Source organism: Lissotriton vulgaris, chromosome 2_1 (assembly GCF_964263255.1).
Source record: "Lissotriton vulgaris chromosome 2_1, aLisVul1.2, whole genome shotgun sequence".
NCBI lineage: Eukaryota > Metazoa > Chordata > Amphibia > Caudata > Salamandridae > Lissotriton > Lissotriton vulgaris.
The window spans coordinates 1921979510-1921998063 of NC_141687.1; the positions used below are offsets into that span (position 1 = coordinate 1921979510).

Here is an 18554-nt window from a genome sequence, read left to right on the forward strand (position 1 = left end):
TTAGTAACACTGCTCACTATGTGCTCTGTACCAACACTTTAGTGTGGAATGTCATGGTGCGTTTACTTAACAATCTGCTTCCTATCTGGTGAAAAGATGCCATTTGCATTTGAGTTAACCTCTGTGGTCTCAAGCAAGTGCATCCTGGTAGTACGATAGTCTCAACAGCTTATCTAGGAAAGTCTACCAGATGATACCACGAAAGACTGCATGACTGCACTCATTCCCGAAGCATATTGAGAGAGAATCTTTATCCTAACTTTGTTGTGGTCAGATGTGTTCAGAGTTATTGACCCAGAGAGAACATCCTTTGCACACTCTCAAAGAAACATTATAGACAGCAAAATGTACACTACCTCGAGTGTGGCACTAATTCCAATAGTAAAAAATGATAGAGAGGTTGTGTAAGCACCGAATATCTGCCAATGTATTCCTTACATATGAACTCTTCACTCAATGTACACCTGCGCCACTTCTTAATATTACCCAAAGTTAGTTCTGCAAGGAGCTTCTTCCCACTACCTCATAATTTGTTTCCAATGGACATTCTTCCCACTACTAAGTTGTCTTGTGTAACGCTTTTGTTTACTTTTAATTTGATGACTTCCTCCCTTTGCCAGAATCACGTCCTTCATTTCCTCGTCGTTATTCACATTCAGGGTTTCAGCGGTTACCTCTCATTCTTTTCCTCATGAATCATTTTAAAGTTATTTTTTTTTACATGCCATAAAGTAGCCATGCTTAACCACTAGGATAAATGTTTATTCATTGATTAAGAAAATTCCCTGCACTGTAATCAATTTTTCTATAGTCACATCTTATTGTGAACAACATAGATGTCTTCACTGGTGTAATCTCTAAAATGCTTATTCTCTGGGCACTTCAATTTCTGTGTGATACTTTCCCTTTCGCATTTATATTATATAATTTTCCAAATTGTCCACGCACGATCTGGCCCCATTACTATGACTGCATAAACCCCCACTACTGCGCCTCTAAGGCTCCCTGGACGTGTGGTGTTCCTTGCTGTGCTTGTCAATAATGCGCAGCTGCGCAAGTTCACTGGATTGGGCCACGTGACAGAGCGGGGGTAAGAACAAACGGTCGCAACGTGTCAGATTAAGAAGGTGGAACAGGTGCGCCGCCTGCTGCCTTTGATTGCGATCCATGCCCTTCTTATGCACATTCTCCTATTTGTCAGTTACTAATTATGCAGTGTTATGTGTCTGGCTGCATTTTTTGGGGGGGTGAGGGGGCGATGGAAAAGAGTGCTCACTGTCTGCAGTCCCTGCTTAGCTGATAAACAGGCTGGCAGCGCCTGTCAGGACTTCTTCGCAGCCACTCTCTAACTTGAATCCCAAAACTTGGCATCTGCAGCCCGCTCTTTTCTCTCGGCTGCTCTGTCCCGAGCCGCTCCCCTCCTGCCACCCTCCCCCGGGTGGTGTGGGCCCCCGCAGCCTGCTGATCGCCGGAGATTCTTGACCAGAGGCAACGCATCTCGTCAGCGCGCAGCGAGAGCCGGGCATTCATCTCCCAGCCTAGGGCTAGAGTTGCACTCCGTGACTTCTGCAGTGGCATGTGCGCCGGCAGGAGGGAGGGGTCTGTGAGTCTTAAGCGGCTCAGGGAGCACTAGGCCGCTTGGCAGTCTCCTCCATACCCACATTGTGCCTGTGGCTTGCCTCTTCCACCCGGGACTGGGTAACAGGGCTTGGCTGGCATGGCAGGAGAAGGAGGTAGTGGTTTACAAGTCCTGCTCAACACTCTTCAGGTATGTGGTGTCTTTAAAGGGGTTTGTTTACTAGTGTTTTGCGTTTCATGACACTGCGTGGAAATTATCGCCCCTCCTGACACTGGACTCTCTCTTCCTTAGTTGAAAACGTATATCAGTGTCTGTTGTATTATTCAAAAGTTTGACGGGAACAATCCTCTGTGGTGAAAATGTGGGAAGATTCTTCGGATGGAGTCAGGTCACTAACAGAGTGGCACTGTAAAATGAGAAACCAAACTGTACGTGTCATGGAAAAGTGCATTGGCGTCTGTAAATACAGCAGGGGATGCTGTGTGCAATGCTTTCTATACAATGCAACGACGCATGCACGTATACAGTTCACAAAAGTAAACCCGCAGGTCTGATGTGCATGTACTCGTGGTTCACACTTCTGCACGAGGGGCGGTGTCGCACAGGCTCCCTTGTCTCTTCTGCAAACACGCTTCTTTGCCTATTGCAATTCCAATGCAATTTATCAAGTCTCACTCAGTACGATGAAATGCCAGCCGAGTGCTTGGGGTCAGGGGTCAAAGCAATACATCATTTGCCTGTATTTACTCCTGAAAGACAGAGTGCAGTGCACCGAGGTTTTCAGATGTATGGCCAGATTTCAATAAATACACACTTTTCTGAACTGCATACAAATTATAAAAACAAGCTCAAGGGTTGGTTATTAGCCGAAATATCTCAACATGCTGATTCTGGCTACCTTTAATTGGCTTCATACAACATATTGATGGGAACTGGTAATTGGTGTGAAGGCTCTCATTCAATAAAGGACCAACATAACATCTAATGAGGAGATGTTCTATGTTTTCAGAAAGTATTGTAGCAACTCACATAACGGTTCATGAGACTCATTTCACAGTCCACCCACACACCTTTTAACATCGTGGAGATGTGTCAAATTTCATTATTGGGCAGGAGATCGAGAACAATCGCAAACACCAGTTAGACTGAGGTGTCTTTGCATGTACTTGAGAACATTGTGAGTTTATTTTTGACAGAGCTCTATTAAACTGCCTTGTAAAAAGACTATAATGTTGAAAGGAAGGATGGATGCACTGTAAGGTATTGTGTTGATGATATTTGTATAGCGCTTCCTTACACCTTTTGAGACCCGAAGTGTCTAGAAAAATGTCCCCACTCACTAAAACTATGACAACGGATATATAAGCGCCCTGAGACCTTTTCGGTGAATTGTTGCGCTATATAAAAGCTTTTGACATTTGACATTTGACGTATTATTAAGTTCGGAACTCAAATTTGATGAACGGCTTCTTCCATACAAAGTAAAAGTTAGACATGGAACTGTTTGCCTATTAAATTGCAGAGATCAGTATATGGTGCTGTGTATCTGGTCTCTTAAGTTTTATGTTAAGTGCTGAGGATGATATTATATTTCATAGCACAAATAATATTAGAAACTCTTTAAACTGCATGCTAATTAAATGCATCCCTATCATATTATTTCGCTGCTATGCAAACAATGCTGACAGAATTTAATGTGTGTTTGTTAATTTATTAATTATTGCATATCAAAGGAGGAAAAGGGAACATAAATAGAATACTGTATGAGAGATTGAAACATAGATAAAGCAACATAAATACTTAGGTCACATTGTTTTCGAAACACTATATATATATATATATATATATATATATATAGACGTATACACACAAAAAAATATATATATATATGTATGAATGGGTGTATATTTATATATAATACATATAAATCTATGGTTCCTCGGATTCTAACCAATGCTGCAGCGCACAGCGTAGCGGGGGCTGGAACTTGGGAGGGCAGACTCACATATAATTTCCAATAAAACAGCAATTTGTTGTGCACTCGGGGATGTGTATGTGTTTCCAAAGTTTTATTTTGCCACAAACTAAAATGCAATGACAGACATGTCCTGCCGCCTTGTCTTTGTCAATTTAGACATTGACAAAGGCAAGGAGGCCAAAGGGCGTCTGTCATTGCTTTTTTGTTTGAGACCCCCAGGTGACATGCACTTTTTCTCTGTTTGTGGCAGTTTGCATGGTAGGGAAGTGTTTGGAGGGGCACACGTAGGTAGTCTCGCAGGGCTGTCTCATCCATTGACAGCCTTGTGGTGGGGATGATTCCCTTCTACAGATATGGGGGGTTCAGCAGCAGGGTGTGGGTGGGTGTGGGCGGGGTTCGCTCTATGCAGGCACACAACAAAGAATCTTGAAATATGTGGGGTGGCTGAGTTAAGGGGGGAAATAAGCCAGAATGGTCATTTTCTGCTTTTTGAATTGATAATACTAATAGCACACATGGACTTGTGTTTGAGGTACTGGATGGCTCTTTTGGGGGTGGTTTGCTGCAATGATTAGATTAAAATGTATGCGCTGGAATGCATCTGGCCTCAGTTCATCCAGTAAATGACAGCTAGTATGGGAAGAGATAAAAATGGACAGTCCGCATCTACTCTCTCTAACAGAGACTCATCTTGCTTATAAAGACTCCTACTCAAGTATCTTGCTTATAATATCATCACAAGTACATCTCAATCTGTTTCCATACGGGGTAGCTATAATATCAACCAAGAACACAGAGATTAAGGTATTTAAAACTGCCTCTGACCCGAGGGGTGGGTGTGTGATCACTCAGCTTGTAATATATGGGCAGACATTTATTGTTTGTGCTGTGTATGGGCGAAATACAGATGAGCTTGGGATGCTGGATATGTTTTGTCTTGAATTGGTGGACTGACCCGTGGAGATACTTCTAATGGGGAATTTCATTGTATGATGCATTATAGTATTAATTCTACTAATCACTCTGTCTCTCCCTGCATGGTCAGGGAGAGAACAAGGGCATCTATGCAGGAAGTTGCCCGCCTTCATGGGTTTGAAGATATTTGGAGAACTTTATATCCCACTAAACCAGGCTAAGCTTCAATTCATCCCCACACAAGCACTATTCCAGAATAGATATTGTCCTTGCTAAAGGGTGTTTGACTCAAAATGCAGAAATTGAAGTCTGTTCCAAGATCATATCTAACCATAGCCCAAATTATTGTCATTGAATCTTACAGCGGTTAGGGGGTGGAGAGGCGTTAGCTTTAGTGCTAACATAGGTACGTAGGTACAGCCTCACTGGTGGTGGTGTGGGACACAATGAAGGCATATATCAGGTGCATAACAGTGCAGGTCATCTACAGCAAAAATAAGGGTATGCAAACTGGTACCAGATTGCTTGGGCAGGCAATTCTACAGTTGCAAATGTTATGTGCTCTGGTGATAAGTACCAGTGGTTGCGATGAGCGGGTCCTTTACTTCCAATTACATAATTGGGGTGATGCCTGAGAGAGAAGGTGGCTGCCAGGTATCTGAAGAATAAGGTTCTTCAATATGAATATGGGGAATGGGTTGGTCAAGTTCTGCTCATCAAATCTCTGACATAAAGTCAAGGTATATAATCCAGTGTATTAAAGGAAGTGAAGGAATAATTTATTCCCATCCCCAGGCTATGTAGAACAATTTTCCTCTTTCTATCAGGAACTATACAGTCAACCCCAAACATTTATTTTGTCCGATCCGAAGGCATATATTGAGGGTTGCAAATTGCATGTCTAGGGAAATCTCAGGCGTCAGCACTTCAGAAAGATCTTTTTGTCGGGGAAATTGAGGCTGCTCTAGTGGCATTGCCATTGTGTAATGTGACAGGAGAGGATCTATTCTGCTTGAATCTTATAAAGCATTTAAGGATATTCTAGTTCCCCCGCCCATAAGCATAATCCAATATATTGATGAGGGCGGAGAAGTGCCTGAAACTTGGAATATGACCAATATCAAAGTGTTTTTGCAGAAGGGCAAGTCACCTGATGACAGGGGCTCTTTTCGACCAATTTCTTTGATTAATGCTGATGCAAAGGTATTTGCAAAGATCTTAGCTACCTGACTCGCCCCTCTATTACCAGACCTAGTGTCTCAGCAGAAACATAACTTCATTTCTGGCAGGAATACCAGAAGCCACATCAATATGGCAATTGCTGCTTTTGACGTGGTGGAAAGAACTGATAAAAGATTAGATATGATTTTGTTGGATGACTAGAAGGCTTTTGATCGTGTTGACGGGGACTATTTATAGGTAACCTGTGGGGTTGTGAGGTACTGGGTTTTTCAGAACCGGTACTAATCCGGTAACCCAGCGGTGTCAGGGCAACACCCAAAGACCTCAGATTCCCCTGTCTTGGCAAACAGAGACACGGGATACTTCTTGATGACGTCAAAGACCAAAGTTTATTGGTTGCAACCAGGGACAGAGATCTACGAAGTACACACGGGTAGTTCGTCAGAGACTGCACACTTTAGATAAACGGAGCTCGGTCTTTTATGCCGAAAATCATGCCTCAGGCAGCATTAGAATTTACATTTGGTGCATACAAACTGACCAATGACAATGTAGCATTTCAAAAGTAGCAAATGACGACAGTCAAAGACAATCCCATTTTCCGTTGTCCAGCCCACCAGAAGCGATCACGCACATGCTCGGTTTCCTGTTTGATCAGGCCGGACGAACCCATCGTAAACCCTTCAACCCAGATCGATGATCAAGTCGTAAAGGAAAGGCAGAAACAGATGGAAAGGAGATAGAGAAGTGGGAACGGTGTACCATAAAACTCGGGCACGTCCTGCCCTTTGATCTTTATCAGACCAGCTGCTGAACGAGGAACTGGCTCAGCGGGATTCGCCCCAGGCAAGGAGTCAGTTCGGCCAGGTCAACCAGAAGTCAGCTAAGGCGTACGTGTCTCAAGGATTTCTCGGCCGCAGTCATCGGGCCTATGTTCGGGCAACCACACAAAATGGCTGCCGTATACAAAATGGAACCCGGAGGTTCAGACTAAACCCTTGAATATAGAGTGTTCTCCTATATCGATTCATACGAAAACACTCAGACACGTTACACTCGCCATTTGCGGTCTGCTGAGACCAAAATCGTCCATTTCCGATGATCTTTATAAATCGGGTTCAGAACTATCGAACCTAATTCGGGACCACGGAACCATAGACCCTCCTTTTGCCCTATCAAAGGCAACGAACTCAAACCCATTTTAATCCGAATCCAGATCTATATTCATCAGGTCATCGATATGCTGCTGTAGCATCATCCTATTACTAAGCATCTCTCTCTGGACAGGTTTCCGTACACACAAAGTAGCACAAAGGCCACAAATAGCAGGAGCACACTATACACAGAGACAGAACATGAACAGGATTGCTAAGACCATCCCAATAACCATCAAAATCTTCCAACCCCAAGTGGATATCAATCCCCAAAACCATCCCATGAAAGACCAATCTCCTTTGTCCAGATGGACAGAATCGGAGATTTTGTGCAATTTGGAAATGGCCTGGAAGACCGATGGAGCGTTGTCTGGAATAAAAACGCAGCAGCTTGATTGAATCAATCTACAAACTCCACCTCGATCTGCTAGAATAACGTCCAGGGCAACTCTATTCTGAAGTGTCATGTCTATCCGACTGGAGCTCAGCAGTCAAGTTACCAAGGGCACCGGCAGTCTCAACTATGGTGGACTCAACCACTCTCGTAAGCTGACGAATATTCCTACTGTTAGCCATAGGTCCCCAAAACGGCAGAAAAACCTTAACGAAATCTCCCAATTATTGTCCTGCAGTGTCTTCTTGGCTAAAGACACCTCTAGCAACTCTCATCTTGTGGTAATCTGCTGCAGCTGTAAAAGTGGGAGGTAACAGAAAGGAAACAAAACATGTGCCAGAGAAGTCGGGGGCAACCATGTATACGCTTTGTCATAGCAAACAAAGTAGGTACCCTTAGCAGCTAAGAACGCTGGGGAAGACTGAGACGGAAACACGTAAGTCTCAGCGCAAACACTCTTCCCTAACTGAGCCTTCGGATTCTTACCGTTGCCCTGCAGACAATAGTAGCCCTTATGGGGCACTATCCAGATCGGTAGAGGACTTTTCGCTCGCTGGTTAATACTCAGACTAACTCCATATCCAGTGACGTTCCAACCACTATATGGTTGCCTCTCATCTTTCGGAATAGTCTCAACTGCATTAGTCCCTTTAATCATATCGACTATGCCTTTAGCTAGAGCACTATTCTTCGGATTGTCTTTCGGTGAACCTAGGGGGTGGACACTATGGGCATAGATAAACATGGTTCTGTAAGCTCGAATCGAACCATTTAAACTGAAGGGCAAAACTAGATAAGGAATACCTTTATCGGTTGTATGAGGCATCAAACCACAAATCCAGCAGTTTGTTGTATTAATCACTAACTGATGCTGGTGCAAAAGTTGTATGAAGGAATTATTAGAAAATTCCAAACGTCTGACTACCTCATATTCGGGCAAAGGATGAAAAGAATGAAAAGAAATAGTAGATGAAGGTGTAGGTTGCTCAGTGGAATTAGACGTCATTTTAAAAACAAATGCTACATAACCAGCTATGAATATTACGAAACTCAATAGCAAAAACAAACATGGTATCAAAAAGCATTTCTTCGACATTATTTTGCATATTCTTTTTCTAAAAGTCAGTGTCTGTACAGGTCTCTCCAACTCAAAGAAATCCATCCTAAACTAAATGTGCTGCCCGCGGTGATTCTGCTTGAGAGTGCCTCTGCTGAACCCAGGAAGGCTGCCTCGGGCCAACAGAACCCTCGACCTAGTGTCTCAGGCTTGCACTCCCAAGACTGGTAGCAACCGCGACCCTAGCAGCAAGAACCGGATGGCAGTTTAAGAAAAACAAAAATGAGTAGATCCTTGGTGGAGAGTTAACCTGCAAACAATAAGAAATCAACTTTATTAATATTTTATTTGTCCATAATTCTCGATCTCAGATTGAAGCGATCTCTTCCAGATTGTTCTTGATCAGTAAACAAGAGGTGAGGCTCTGTAGTGTCCAATCGCTCTGCAGGAGGTATTGATGCTTGTAAAATTTTATCGCTCTCTTCCTCTGAGCTAGTTCCAATCAACCGGGCATCACTGAACGGCAAAAATCGCGGCACTACTTCTGTCTCAGAGTCTGCAAGACCTTCCTGGACCCACTTGTCGTAAGGCAAAGGCAAAGGTGCCTTTTTGGTATGGGAGCCGTGGATCCAGTTTCTTTTTCCTCGCACTCGAACCGCAGATCTTGTAGACAAAAGCACCTGGTAGGGCCCAGTCCAGGGCCCAGTCCAGCGGGGTTGCTCGTTCTTCACCCGCTGAAAATTCCGGACAAAGACCCAGGAACCAGGTTCGAGGGAGTGCCCAAGATCCTATGTAGCTTGTGGAAGACTGTCGTGTACCTGTTGGCGTAAAACACTCATTTTAGTTGTCAATTCACGCAAATAATCAAGCAAAACAGGATACTCGAGGTCACTAAACCTCGTCGGTCTTGGTACGCCCCAAATATTCGCCGGGCGACCAAACACAACCTCATACGGACTCAAACCCATTCGCGAGTGCACAGTCATTCGGGTGGACAAAAGTGCTAATGGCAGGGCGTCTGGCCATTGCAAACCAGTGCTTTCTTGAATTTTGACCAACTTCAACTTAAGGGTGCCATTATAGCACTCGACTAAACCAGCTGATTGGGGGTGATTTGCAGCGTGGAATTTCTGCCTAATCCCGAGGCCCTCACACACTCTCTTCATAACTTTACCCACAAATTCACTTCCGTTATCACTCCAAATAATTCTCGGCATTCCGAACCTCAGGAAAAATTCTTTTATCAAAACTTTCGCTGTGGACAAAGCAGTATTGTCCTTAAGGGGGTAAGCTTCTACCCATCTAGAAAAGGAACAAACAACCACTAACACATATTTCAAGTTGTTGCATCTCTCCATATGGATAAAATCTAGCTGCAAAGCCTCGAACGGATACGTAGGAGGAGCAAAATGACCAGCTGGTGTTGGGGTTCCCTTACCAGGATTATGCATCAAACACACCATACAGTTCTTAACTAAATTCTCTGCGCATCTGGGGATTCCTACATTCTGCCAAACCGGAGCCAACAACTTGCAAATCCCTTTCACACTAATGTGTGCCATTCCATGAGCCATTGTAACAACTGGAAGCACATACGCGGTAGGCAGCAACCATCTCTGATGTTCAGACAAATCAGTCCAACACCCATTCGAGTCCAATCTACCCTTACTCTCTCTCCATTCATCCAACTCTTTCTCTGTAGCCTCACTCTGAATAGTTTTCACGCTCTCAATGGTGTCTTCACACATACTCTTCTCTGGAACCCATCTCGCCGGACCCGCAACATACATTCGACTCATCAGGTTTCTAGCAGTTTCTTTCGCAACTTCATCCGCAAACGCATTACCACGACCAACGTCATCCGTAACCTTTTTATGGGCACTGCATTTCACGATCGCTATTTGCAAAGGTAACGTAAGAGATTCAAGGAGTTCATTCACAGTTGTCCATGTTGGATCTTCGTCCCATGCGATGTCAAAAACCCACGTTCACGCCACAATCGTCCAAAACTATGAGCCACACCAAACGCATACTAACTATCCGTATACACATTCACTCGTTTCCCTTTCGCTAACACACACGCTCTGGTAAGTGCAATCAATTCAGCTGCTTGTGCAGAGTTATGTGGGATACGTGCAGCTTCAACGACCGTATGCAAAGCCGTCACAGCATACGCTGCAGTCGTATCACCATTCGGTAATTTAAAACACGAACCATCAACCCACAAAGCATCATCACAGTCAGGAAGAGGAGTGTCCCTCAAGTCTATTCTCCCTTTCGTCTCTTCTTCTGTTAGAAAACAATCATGTTGCTCTTCACTATCCTCATCTGTCTCAAGCGAAATCGGCAACAACATAGCCGGATTCAAGGTATTACACCTCTTGATGTGCACATGGCTCGCTAACAACGTAAGTTCATACCCTGACAACCGAGCACTAGTTAAGTGCTGTGTCTTCGTACGATTTAACAAGGTATCCATTGCATGTGGAACCATGACCACTAACGTATTGTCCATAACCAAACCCGCAGATTGTCGGATCGAAACAGCCGCTGCCGCTGTAGCTCTCAAGCAACTCGGCAACGCTCTGGCTACAGGATCTAAAATTGACGAAAAGTACGCACATGGGTGTTGCTTCTCGCCAAACTGCTGAGTCAAAACCGATAATGCACATCCCTCTCTCTCATGGACATACAATGTGAAAGGCTTACTGTAGTCGGGAGTACCCAACACAGGAGCCGAACACAACGCATTTCGTAATTCAGAGAAACTCTTTTGACATTCGTCAGTCCAAGGAATAGGATTTGGAGTATCCTTAACCGTAAGAGCTATCAAAGGCTTCGCTAGCAGAGGAAAATTAGGGATCCACTGTCTACAGTACGACGTAATACCCAAAAACGCACATACTTCTCTCTGTGTCGTAGGGACACTCATTTTTGCAATCGCTTGAATTCTTTCTGGGGTCAGTTTCCTTCCCTCCTTCGATAAGAGGTGACCTAGGTAGGTAACTTCTTGTCGACAAAATTGCAGTTTCGAAAGAGAAACTTTATGATGGCAATCAGATAAATGAGACAACAAGGGCACAGTGGCATCCTTACAGATGTCTTCGGTATCAGCAGCGACCAACAAATCGTCGACATACTGAATAAGGGCCGCACCATCAGGAAGAGCTAACAAGTCAAGTTGCGTCTTCAGAGCTTGACTATAAATCGATGGACTCTCGCAATAGCCTTGAGGAGCACGCTTAAAGCGGAAACTTCGTCCTCCTAAAGAGAATCCAAAGATATCTCTACTCTCCATGGCAATCGGAATGCTGAAGAAAGCATTCTTCAAGTCAATCACCGAAAACCAGGTGGCAGAAGCCGGAATCAACGTCAATAATGCAGTAATGTCAGGTACAACAGGGAATTGCGGAACAACAATCTTGTTCACTTCACGGAGGTCGATAACAAACCTATATACAGGAGGCTGTGAAGAATCAGTTCTCTTTAAGACAGGCAAAACAGGACTATTACACACATTACCTCGTGTCTCTTCAATAACGCCCTTGTCAATCAGATCATAAATGATCGCTAAAAGTGCTCGTTCACCATCACTTGAAATACGATATTGTGGAATGCACGGTAACTTAGCATTCGCCTTCAGTGTCACAACATATGGGGGAATGTCTAACAGGCCCAGATCATTTGGACCTGTAGCCCACAATGAGTCAGGTAGCGAAGACAATTCCAATGGAAGACAATCTTTTGAGATATATATTGGAGAGATCACATTCTTACCCAAAGTAAGATGTACTCCTGACGGAGAACAGTACAAAGTTGCATACAATCTCTTCAACAAGTCCAGACCTAGAAAGTTCTCATTACAACCTGTAGTCAAAAGAAGGGGTGCTTCAAACCTACGAGGACCAACAGAAAGAGGCAATGGAACGGAAATCGGATTCGTAACGGGGGCGCCAGAAAAACCTATAGAAACATTATTAAAGCCAGACAAAGGTGCGCCAGGGAGTTTAGAACGCATAATAGAACTCTTTGTAGCGCCAGTGTCTAGCAGAAAAGGCTCTGACACACCTGATGCAATCACTTCAACGTAGGGTCCACTCTGATCCACTGGAACTGAAACAACTCCCTCTCTTTGTCTATGGCTGTCCTAACAATCATTACCTTGCTCTTCGTCGCCTTCAACATAGTAATCATCCACGTAGTATTGTGTAGACCTACCAGACAAATTCTGCTGTTGGTCAAAACTGTTCATCGAATTCTGCGGAGGCAAAGGGCGCCCAGTCTGTCCGCGACCTCTACCTCTAAGTGCTTGCTGAGCACCTCTACCTCTAACACCAGGAGCATTATTTGCACGTTGCAACAGAACCGGACAACTATTCTTATAATGACCCTCTGCTCTACAATACGCACACTGATTAGGCCTATACGGAATACGCTGTTGAGGAGTCTCGTCTCTTTGCGAGTTCCTCTAATATTGTGGTGATTGTTGATAATCACGCTGATTATTAACACGGGGTGGATAAGCTTGTTGTAGAAGAACTTTGGTCTTCAATTCCTTAGTCTTCTTATCCGCTTTCTCTAACTCATCCTTACGCCTATTCTCATGGTACTGAGCCGTAGCTAGAATCTGCGCCGATGTAGAGACAGGCCAAGCACTCTCGGAATCTTTCAACTTGGTACACAACTCAGGAAGAAGATTGTGCACAAATTTATCAACGAATAATCTCTGGCCACCCTCGGTAGCCATATCCTGACCACTACGATCAACAAAAGTTTCTTCGAAACGCGAGAAGAAGTCCGATACAGACTCATCTTTTTTCTGCTTACACGCAGACAACTTGTCCCAATTCACACGTACTTCAGGCATCAAAGTCTTCATAAAAGTAATAATTCTACCAGGAAGTTCAGTAATAACATTGTCAGGCTTAGCACCTCCAACTTGTCTATCATTTGCAGCAACAAGATTCACCCACGTATCACCCAATTCATTATCATTATCCGTATGTCGAATGACATTCCAGATGGGCTGTGGAACAACATTCCCAAACAGCATGTCTATGTCCACCAAATTCATGACGCACGAACTCACATTCTGCGTAAGCTCTTTATAATATCCCGCCGGATTCTTCAGCGGATCAGGTAAAGTCTGCTTAAGCGCTAAGACTTCTGCACGCTTCCATGGAACATGTACCCACACTCGCTGAAAGTGCGCAGCAATAGCTCCATCTTGAGGCCTCCAAACCGGAGAAACCTCTCGCATCAGATACTGACGCACATGTCTCCTAACCGACGAATCTGGCTCAAACAGCCATTCAGTAGGGACATTGCTTCGAAGTGGCAATAACGTTGACACCACTCTCTCGATGTCGTGTACACTCACAATCGTTCCTTTAGCAAACTCGGAACGCAATCGGAACAATTCTTCGGGTACTTTACCCACTTCGTCCGTTCATTGTTCATGGAGGAACGCACACATAAGCTCGAAAACATAACGTTGCTTCGGTGCTTCCCATTGCCGAAAAACATCCATAATACCCTCTAGATTGTACTGGGACATATAGGTCACCCATCTACGTGCAATATGATCCAAAACCCCTCGCTCATCTGTATCGGGCAATTGGCTACGCAGCTGCCTACGCTCACTCACAGGAGACATACCTAATTGTCCCAACCAAGGAGTCAGGAAACCAGAAAAAGCAGCGGACATCCGCTGTCTAGGAGAAGGAGTAGTCGGAAGGACAAGAGGAGACGAGACAGTAGTAGGAGAATCCATAGTCGGAACAGGCATAGAGACAGTAGTAGCAGGAAGAGTCAAAGTTGGCGGCCCCTGAGGAGGCTGCGCCAAAGGGACAGTAGCCAACGAAGGAGCTGGCTGTGGAGTAATTACAGGAGGCAAAGCAACCGGCAGTTGCACAGCCACGACTGGTGGCGGTGGTGCTGTAGCATTCTGCACATAAGGTGGCGGTGAATTTAACAAATGCGACATTAAAGGATCTTTTGCAAGATCCTTCTCGTCTTTCTGCTCTTTAGACGGCAGTACTGGGTAGCATCTGTCTACCGCTAACTTCCTCACTCTAAGCATCTGTTCGCTTTCCTGCTCTTCTTCATTATCTCTGTATGCAATGGCAGCTTGCACCATAGACATACCCTTCTTATTCTTCTTCGCTAACTTTATTTCTTTCTGTTTGGCTTCTTTGCGCCATATGCGGAAAGAGTCAAACATCGCCGGCCGGGCTTTCTTATTGAACAACTTCACTTCGAGGTTATCCAAGATTTCTGTCTCAAAACTACCATAACGGGGCCAGTGTAGGACACCGTCATTCTTCGTGTATTTAACCCAAATCCCATTATAGCTAATAGGACCCACGCCATGCTTCACATATAGGTCGTAGGTAGAAGTTCCAATCGGAGGAACCGGACACGAATCCTCTAACCGGGAGTCCCTCAAAATACCACAACTAAACAATTTCCTAAGACTGCTAAAACCAGGCATCTTGCACACTAGTCTAGCTTCAAACAACAAGGGGAATCTGAAATCGATAGTGAATGAATGAATGAATGAATACCCTCTTGTATAGCGCATGGCTACTCTCGAGCATCCCAGCGCTGTGAGACCAGAGGACATAGAGAGACACTATTAGAACAAGAGTGTCTTTAATCGCTTCCTGAAAGCAAGCTGGTTAGGCACGTGTCTGCTGTCATCTGGGAGTTTGTTCCATAGTCTCGTGAATACACGAATCCCTTGGCTTTGGGGCCTGCAGGTACCAAATCAAAGCTATCCACTAAAGGATATAAACAAACTAAGAACTAGGAGACGCTCCGTTTATACTTAACTGAGTTGTCGATGGCGTCACCAGAAGACCCGTCAATCATCTCACTCTACAAATGTCTAAGGCTCCAAAACAGGGCGACAGTCAGGGCAGCAGTCCTTCGTAGCCGTCGGAAAGCGGGAAACCTCGCAGCAAAGACTTTCGGACCACGACGACATACAGGGGTCGATGAAGTGGCTGGCCTTCTTCCAGAATCTTCTCACGAAGCTTCTCACGAACCTCTGGCTTGGACAGGTATCGCTGAAGTCACCCCACGTTGGGCGCCAATTGAGGTACTGGGTTTTTCAGAACCGGTACTAATCCGGTAACCCAGCGGTGTCAGGGCAACACCCAAAGACCTCGGATTCCCCTGTCTTGGCAAACAGAGACACGGGATACTTCTTGATGACGTCAAAGACCAAAGTTTATTGGTTGCAACCAGGGACAGAGATCTACGAAGTACACACGGGTTGTTCGTCAGAGACTGCACACTTTAGATAAACGGAGCTCGGTCTTTTATGCCGAAAATCATGCCTCAGGCAGCATTACAATTTACATTTGGTGCATACAAACTGACCAATGACAATGTAGCATTTCAAAAGTAGCAAATGACGACAGTCAAAGACAATCCCATTTTCCGTTGTCCAGCCCACCAGAAGCGATCACGCACATGCTCGGTTTCCTGTTTGATCAGGCCGGACGAACCCATCGTAAACCCTTCAACCCAGATCGATGATCAAGTCGTAAAGGAAAGGCAAAAACAGATGGAAAGGAGATAGAGAAGTGGGAACGGTGTACCATAAAACTCGGGCACGTCCTGCCCTTTGATCTTTATCAGACCAGCTGCTGAACGAGGAACTGGCTCAGCGGGATTCGCCCCAGGCAAGGAGTCAGTTCGGCCAGGTCAACCAGAAGTCAGCTAAGGCGTACGTGTCTCAAGGATTTCTCGGCCGCAGTCATCGGGCCTATGTTAGGGCAACCACACAAAATGGCTGCTGTATACAAAATGGAACCCGGAGGTTCAGACTAAACCCTTGAATATAGAGTGTTCTCCTATATCGATTCATACGAAAACACTCAGACACGTTACACTCGCCATTTGCGGTCTGCTGAGACCAAAATCGTCCATTTCCGACGATCTTTATAAATCGGGTTCGGAACTATCGAACCTAATTCGGGACCACGGAACCACAGTTGGTGACTGGTTTTATAAATGGATGCAGTTCTTATATAGGACCCCTTGCACCAAGCTTGCTCATGCTGGGATATCTTCGTTACCATTTAGGATTAATCGGGGTGCCCAGCAGGTGTTCTTGTTGTCTCCTCCTTTATTCGCTCTCTAGTTGGAGCCGTATCTGCAGTCTCTGCAGATGAATGACGGAATACAGCCATTGATTTCTGGTGGTTTTGAACTTAAAATCGCTGTGTATGCAGATGATGTTGCTATGTTTTTATCTAACCCATCAGTTGCATTGGATCATATAATTGAGGAGGCTAACAGATGTGGAACATTCTCAGGTTATAAGTTAAACATAGATAAAATTCAACTGTTGTTGAACATAAAACCTGTTGCCTCAATTATGGGGGTTAATTCATCAGCTACGTATTTAGGTATTAAATTAAGTACACAGGTTGACAACATTTTTAAAATGAATTATGTGCCCCTGCTTTTTTCAGTCATTTCAAAATTACGGTTTTGTAACATGCTCCTGATTAGTATCATTGGTCACTGAAACATCATAAAAAATTAATGTTTTGTCTACGTTTTTGTATTGTTTTCTGGCAATCCCACTCTGATCCCCAACTCGTTTTTCAAATGCCTGGAAGGTGCTATAGGCATTTTCATAAGGGGTTACAGACAGGCTAGTCATGCTATGCGTTTAATTTTTTTTTTTAGTGCAGACAAGGAGGGCTGCATTTACCCAATTTTAAGTTATATTGTTTGGCAGCATTTGCTGGCAGATTGCATAATTTACTAGAACAAGCAGACCCAGACTCATCGGTCTTCGGTTATGGACTGGCATTAGGGTCTGAATGCAGCCATTTTTTCTATAGACCAGGGGATCCCAGTTACTTTAAATACATAAAATGTATATTCATCAGGGATATCATATGTGTTCGGCACGATATATGGACCAAATATTCTTTAGTGTTAATGCATAGCAACATGCCTCTATGGGACAATCCAGCATTCCTGGAGGTATTTAATGACCCAACTTGTAAGGTTTGGCTAAGACTAGGGGTGGAGATTGTTGGGCAGCTGTATTATTTGAATGGATTTCACTCTTTGGCTGGGCTTCAATTTTCCTATGCTGTTTCTTTGTTGTAAATATCTACATCTAAGGCACTATTTTCTATTGTGTTGCACGTTTCCAATCATTCTGGAAGGCTCTGATATATTATCATGCGTGCATAAGGCATCTAGGAATTTCTTAATTCGCTCATTCCATCAAGGGCTTAGTGAGCATAGGATTGATGATAGCCCACTTCTTTCGGATGAGTGAAGCAAGTTGCTCTATTGTCAGATTCTAAAATCAGAAATGTACAGTACTTTGGAAAGTGTGGATGGTTTTGTGCACTCCAGAAATCCAAAACTGCAGCATTTTAAGACTATGTTATATTACACACCAGAGAAATTGATAAAATTGGGTGGGAATCCCAGTGCTGATAAGACTAGCTGTCATAAGTGTAGATGCTCATCAGCTGATATTCTCCATATGTTTGTTGCATCGCCCTCTCTTCAGGAATTTTGGTAAGGGTTGACTCGATTAATAACATAATATCTTTGATTTGAAGTGCAATTCACCCCTTAGGGAATTATGTTGGGATATAGAATGGAATTTAATCTTGGGCTAGGATGGCAGCTGCCCATAGTTATTGTTTCTGCTAGGCTTTGTTTGCCAGATCATGGGTTCCTCCATCCCTGCCGAGGGTCACTGAGTAGTTGGCTGTTATTCTGCAAATTTACAAGTCTGAACTGGTGTTGGCTAAAGCCAGGGGCATCCATTCACTTAAGAGCTTGGATAACATTTGGGTGGGTTTCAACTAGGATCCATAGACTAATGTGTAAACTAACTTACATGATTCTATAGTCATTGGTCTCTGGTTGAAGTGGTTTTCTTCTGTATAGCATATTTGTGTCTTCTTTGTTTATGTTCTCTTTATGTTATTTTTTGTATATACTACGATGTCCCATCCCAGTATAGCAGGCTATCATACTCGTGGGTAACCATGCGTTAGCAACAGTGGTTTTTCCCCTTGTCATTTTTTAATAATTTGTGTGCTATATTTGCATTGTTCATATCTGACTCAATAAAATATAATTATAAAAAAGGGATGTTCTTATTTATTACAGGAGTGAGGGGTGTTTGCTCCCAGGTTTCACGACTTCTCTAAAATGGAGCCAGTATTTCAAATTAGTCAATGACATCCTATTGAAGTGCCAGCGCTCTAAAGAAAATGGTAAATGCACTTATAAATGCAAAA

The 18554-nt window shown here is 44.0% G+C and overlaps 1 protein-coding gene across 1 annotated transcript in view; it reads left to right on the plus strand.

The window, feature by feature from the left end:
• The first annotated feature begins 1585 nt into the window (after positions 1-1585).
• Positions 1586-18554, plus strand: part of AGBL1 (AGBL carboxypeptidase 1) — a 3462078-nt gene continuing 3445109 nt past the window's right edge. Inside the window, exon 1 of the mRNA XM_086958112.1 lies at positions 1586-1768. Coding sequence (XP_086814238.1) covers positions 1718-1768 — 51 coding nt within the window. The 5' untranslated portion in view covers positions 1586-1717. The remainder of the gene's footprint in view (positions 1769-18554) is intronic.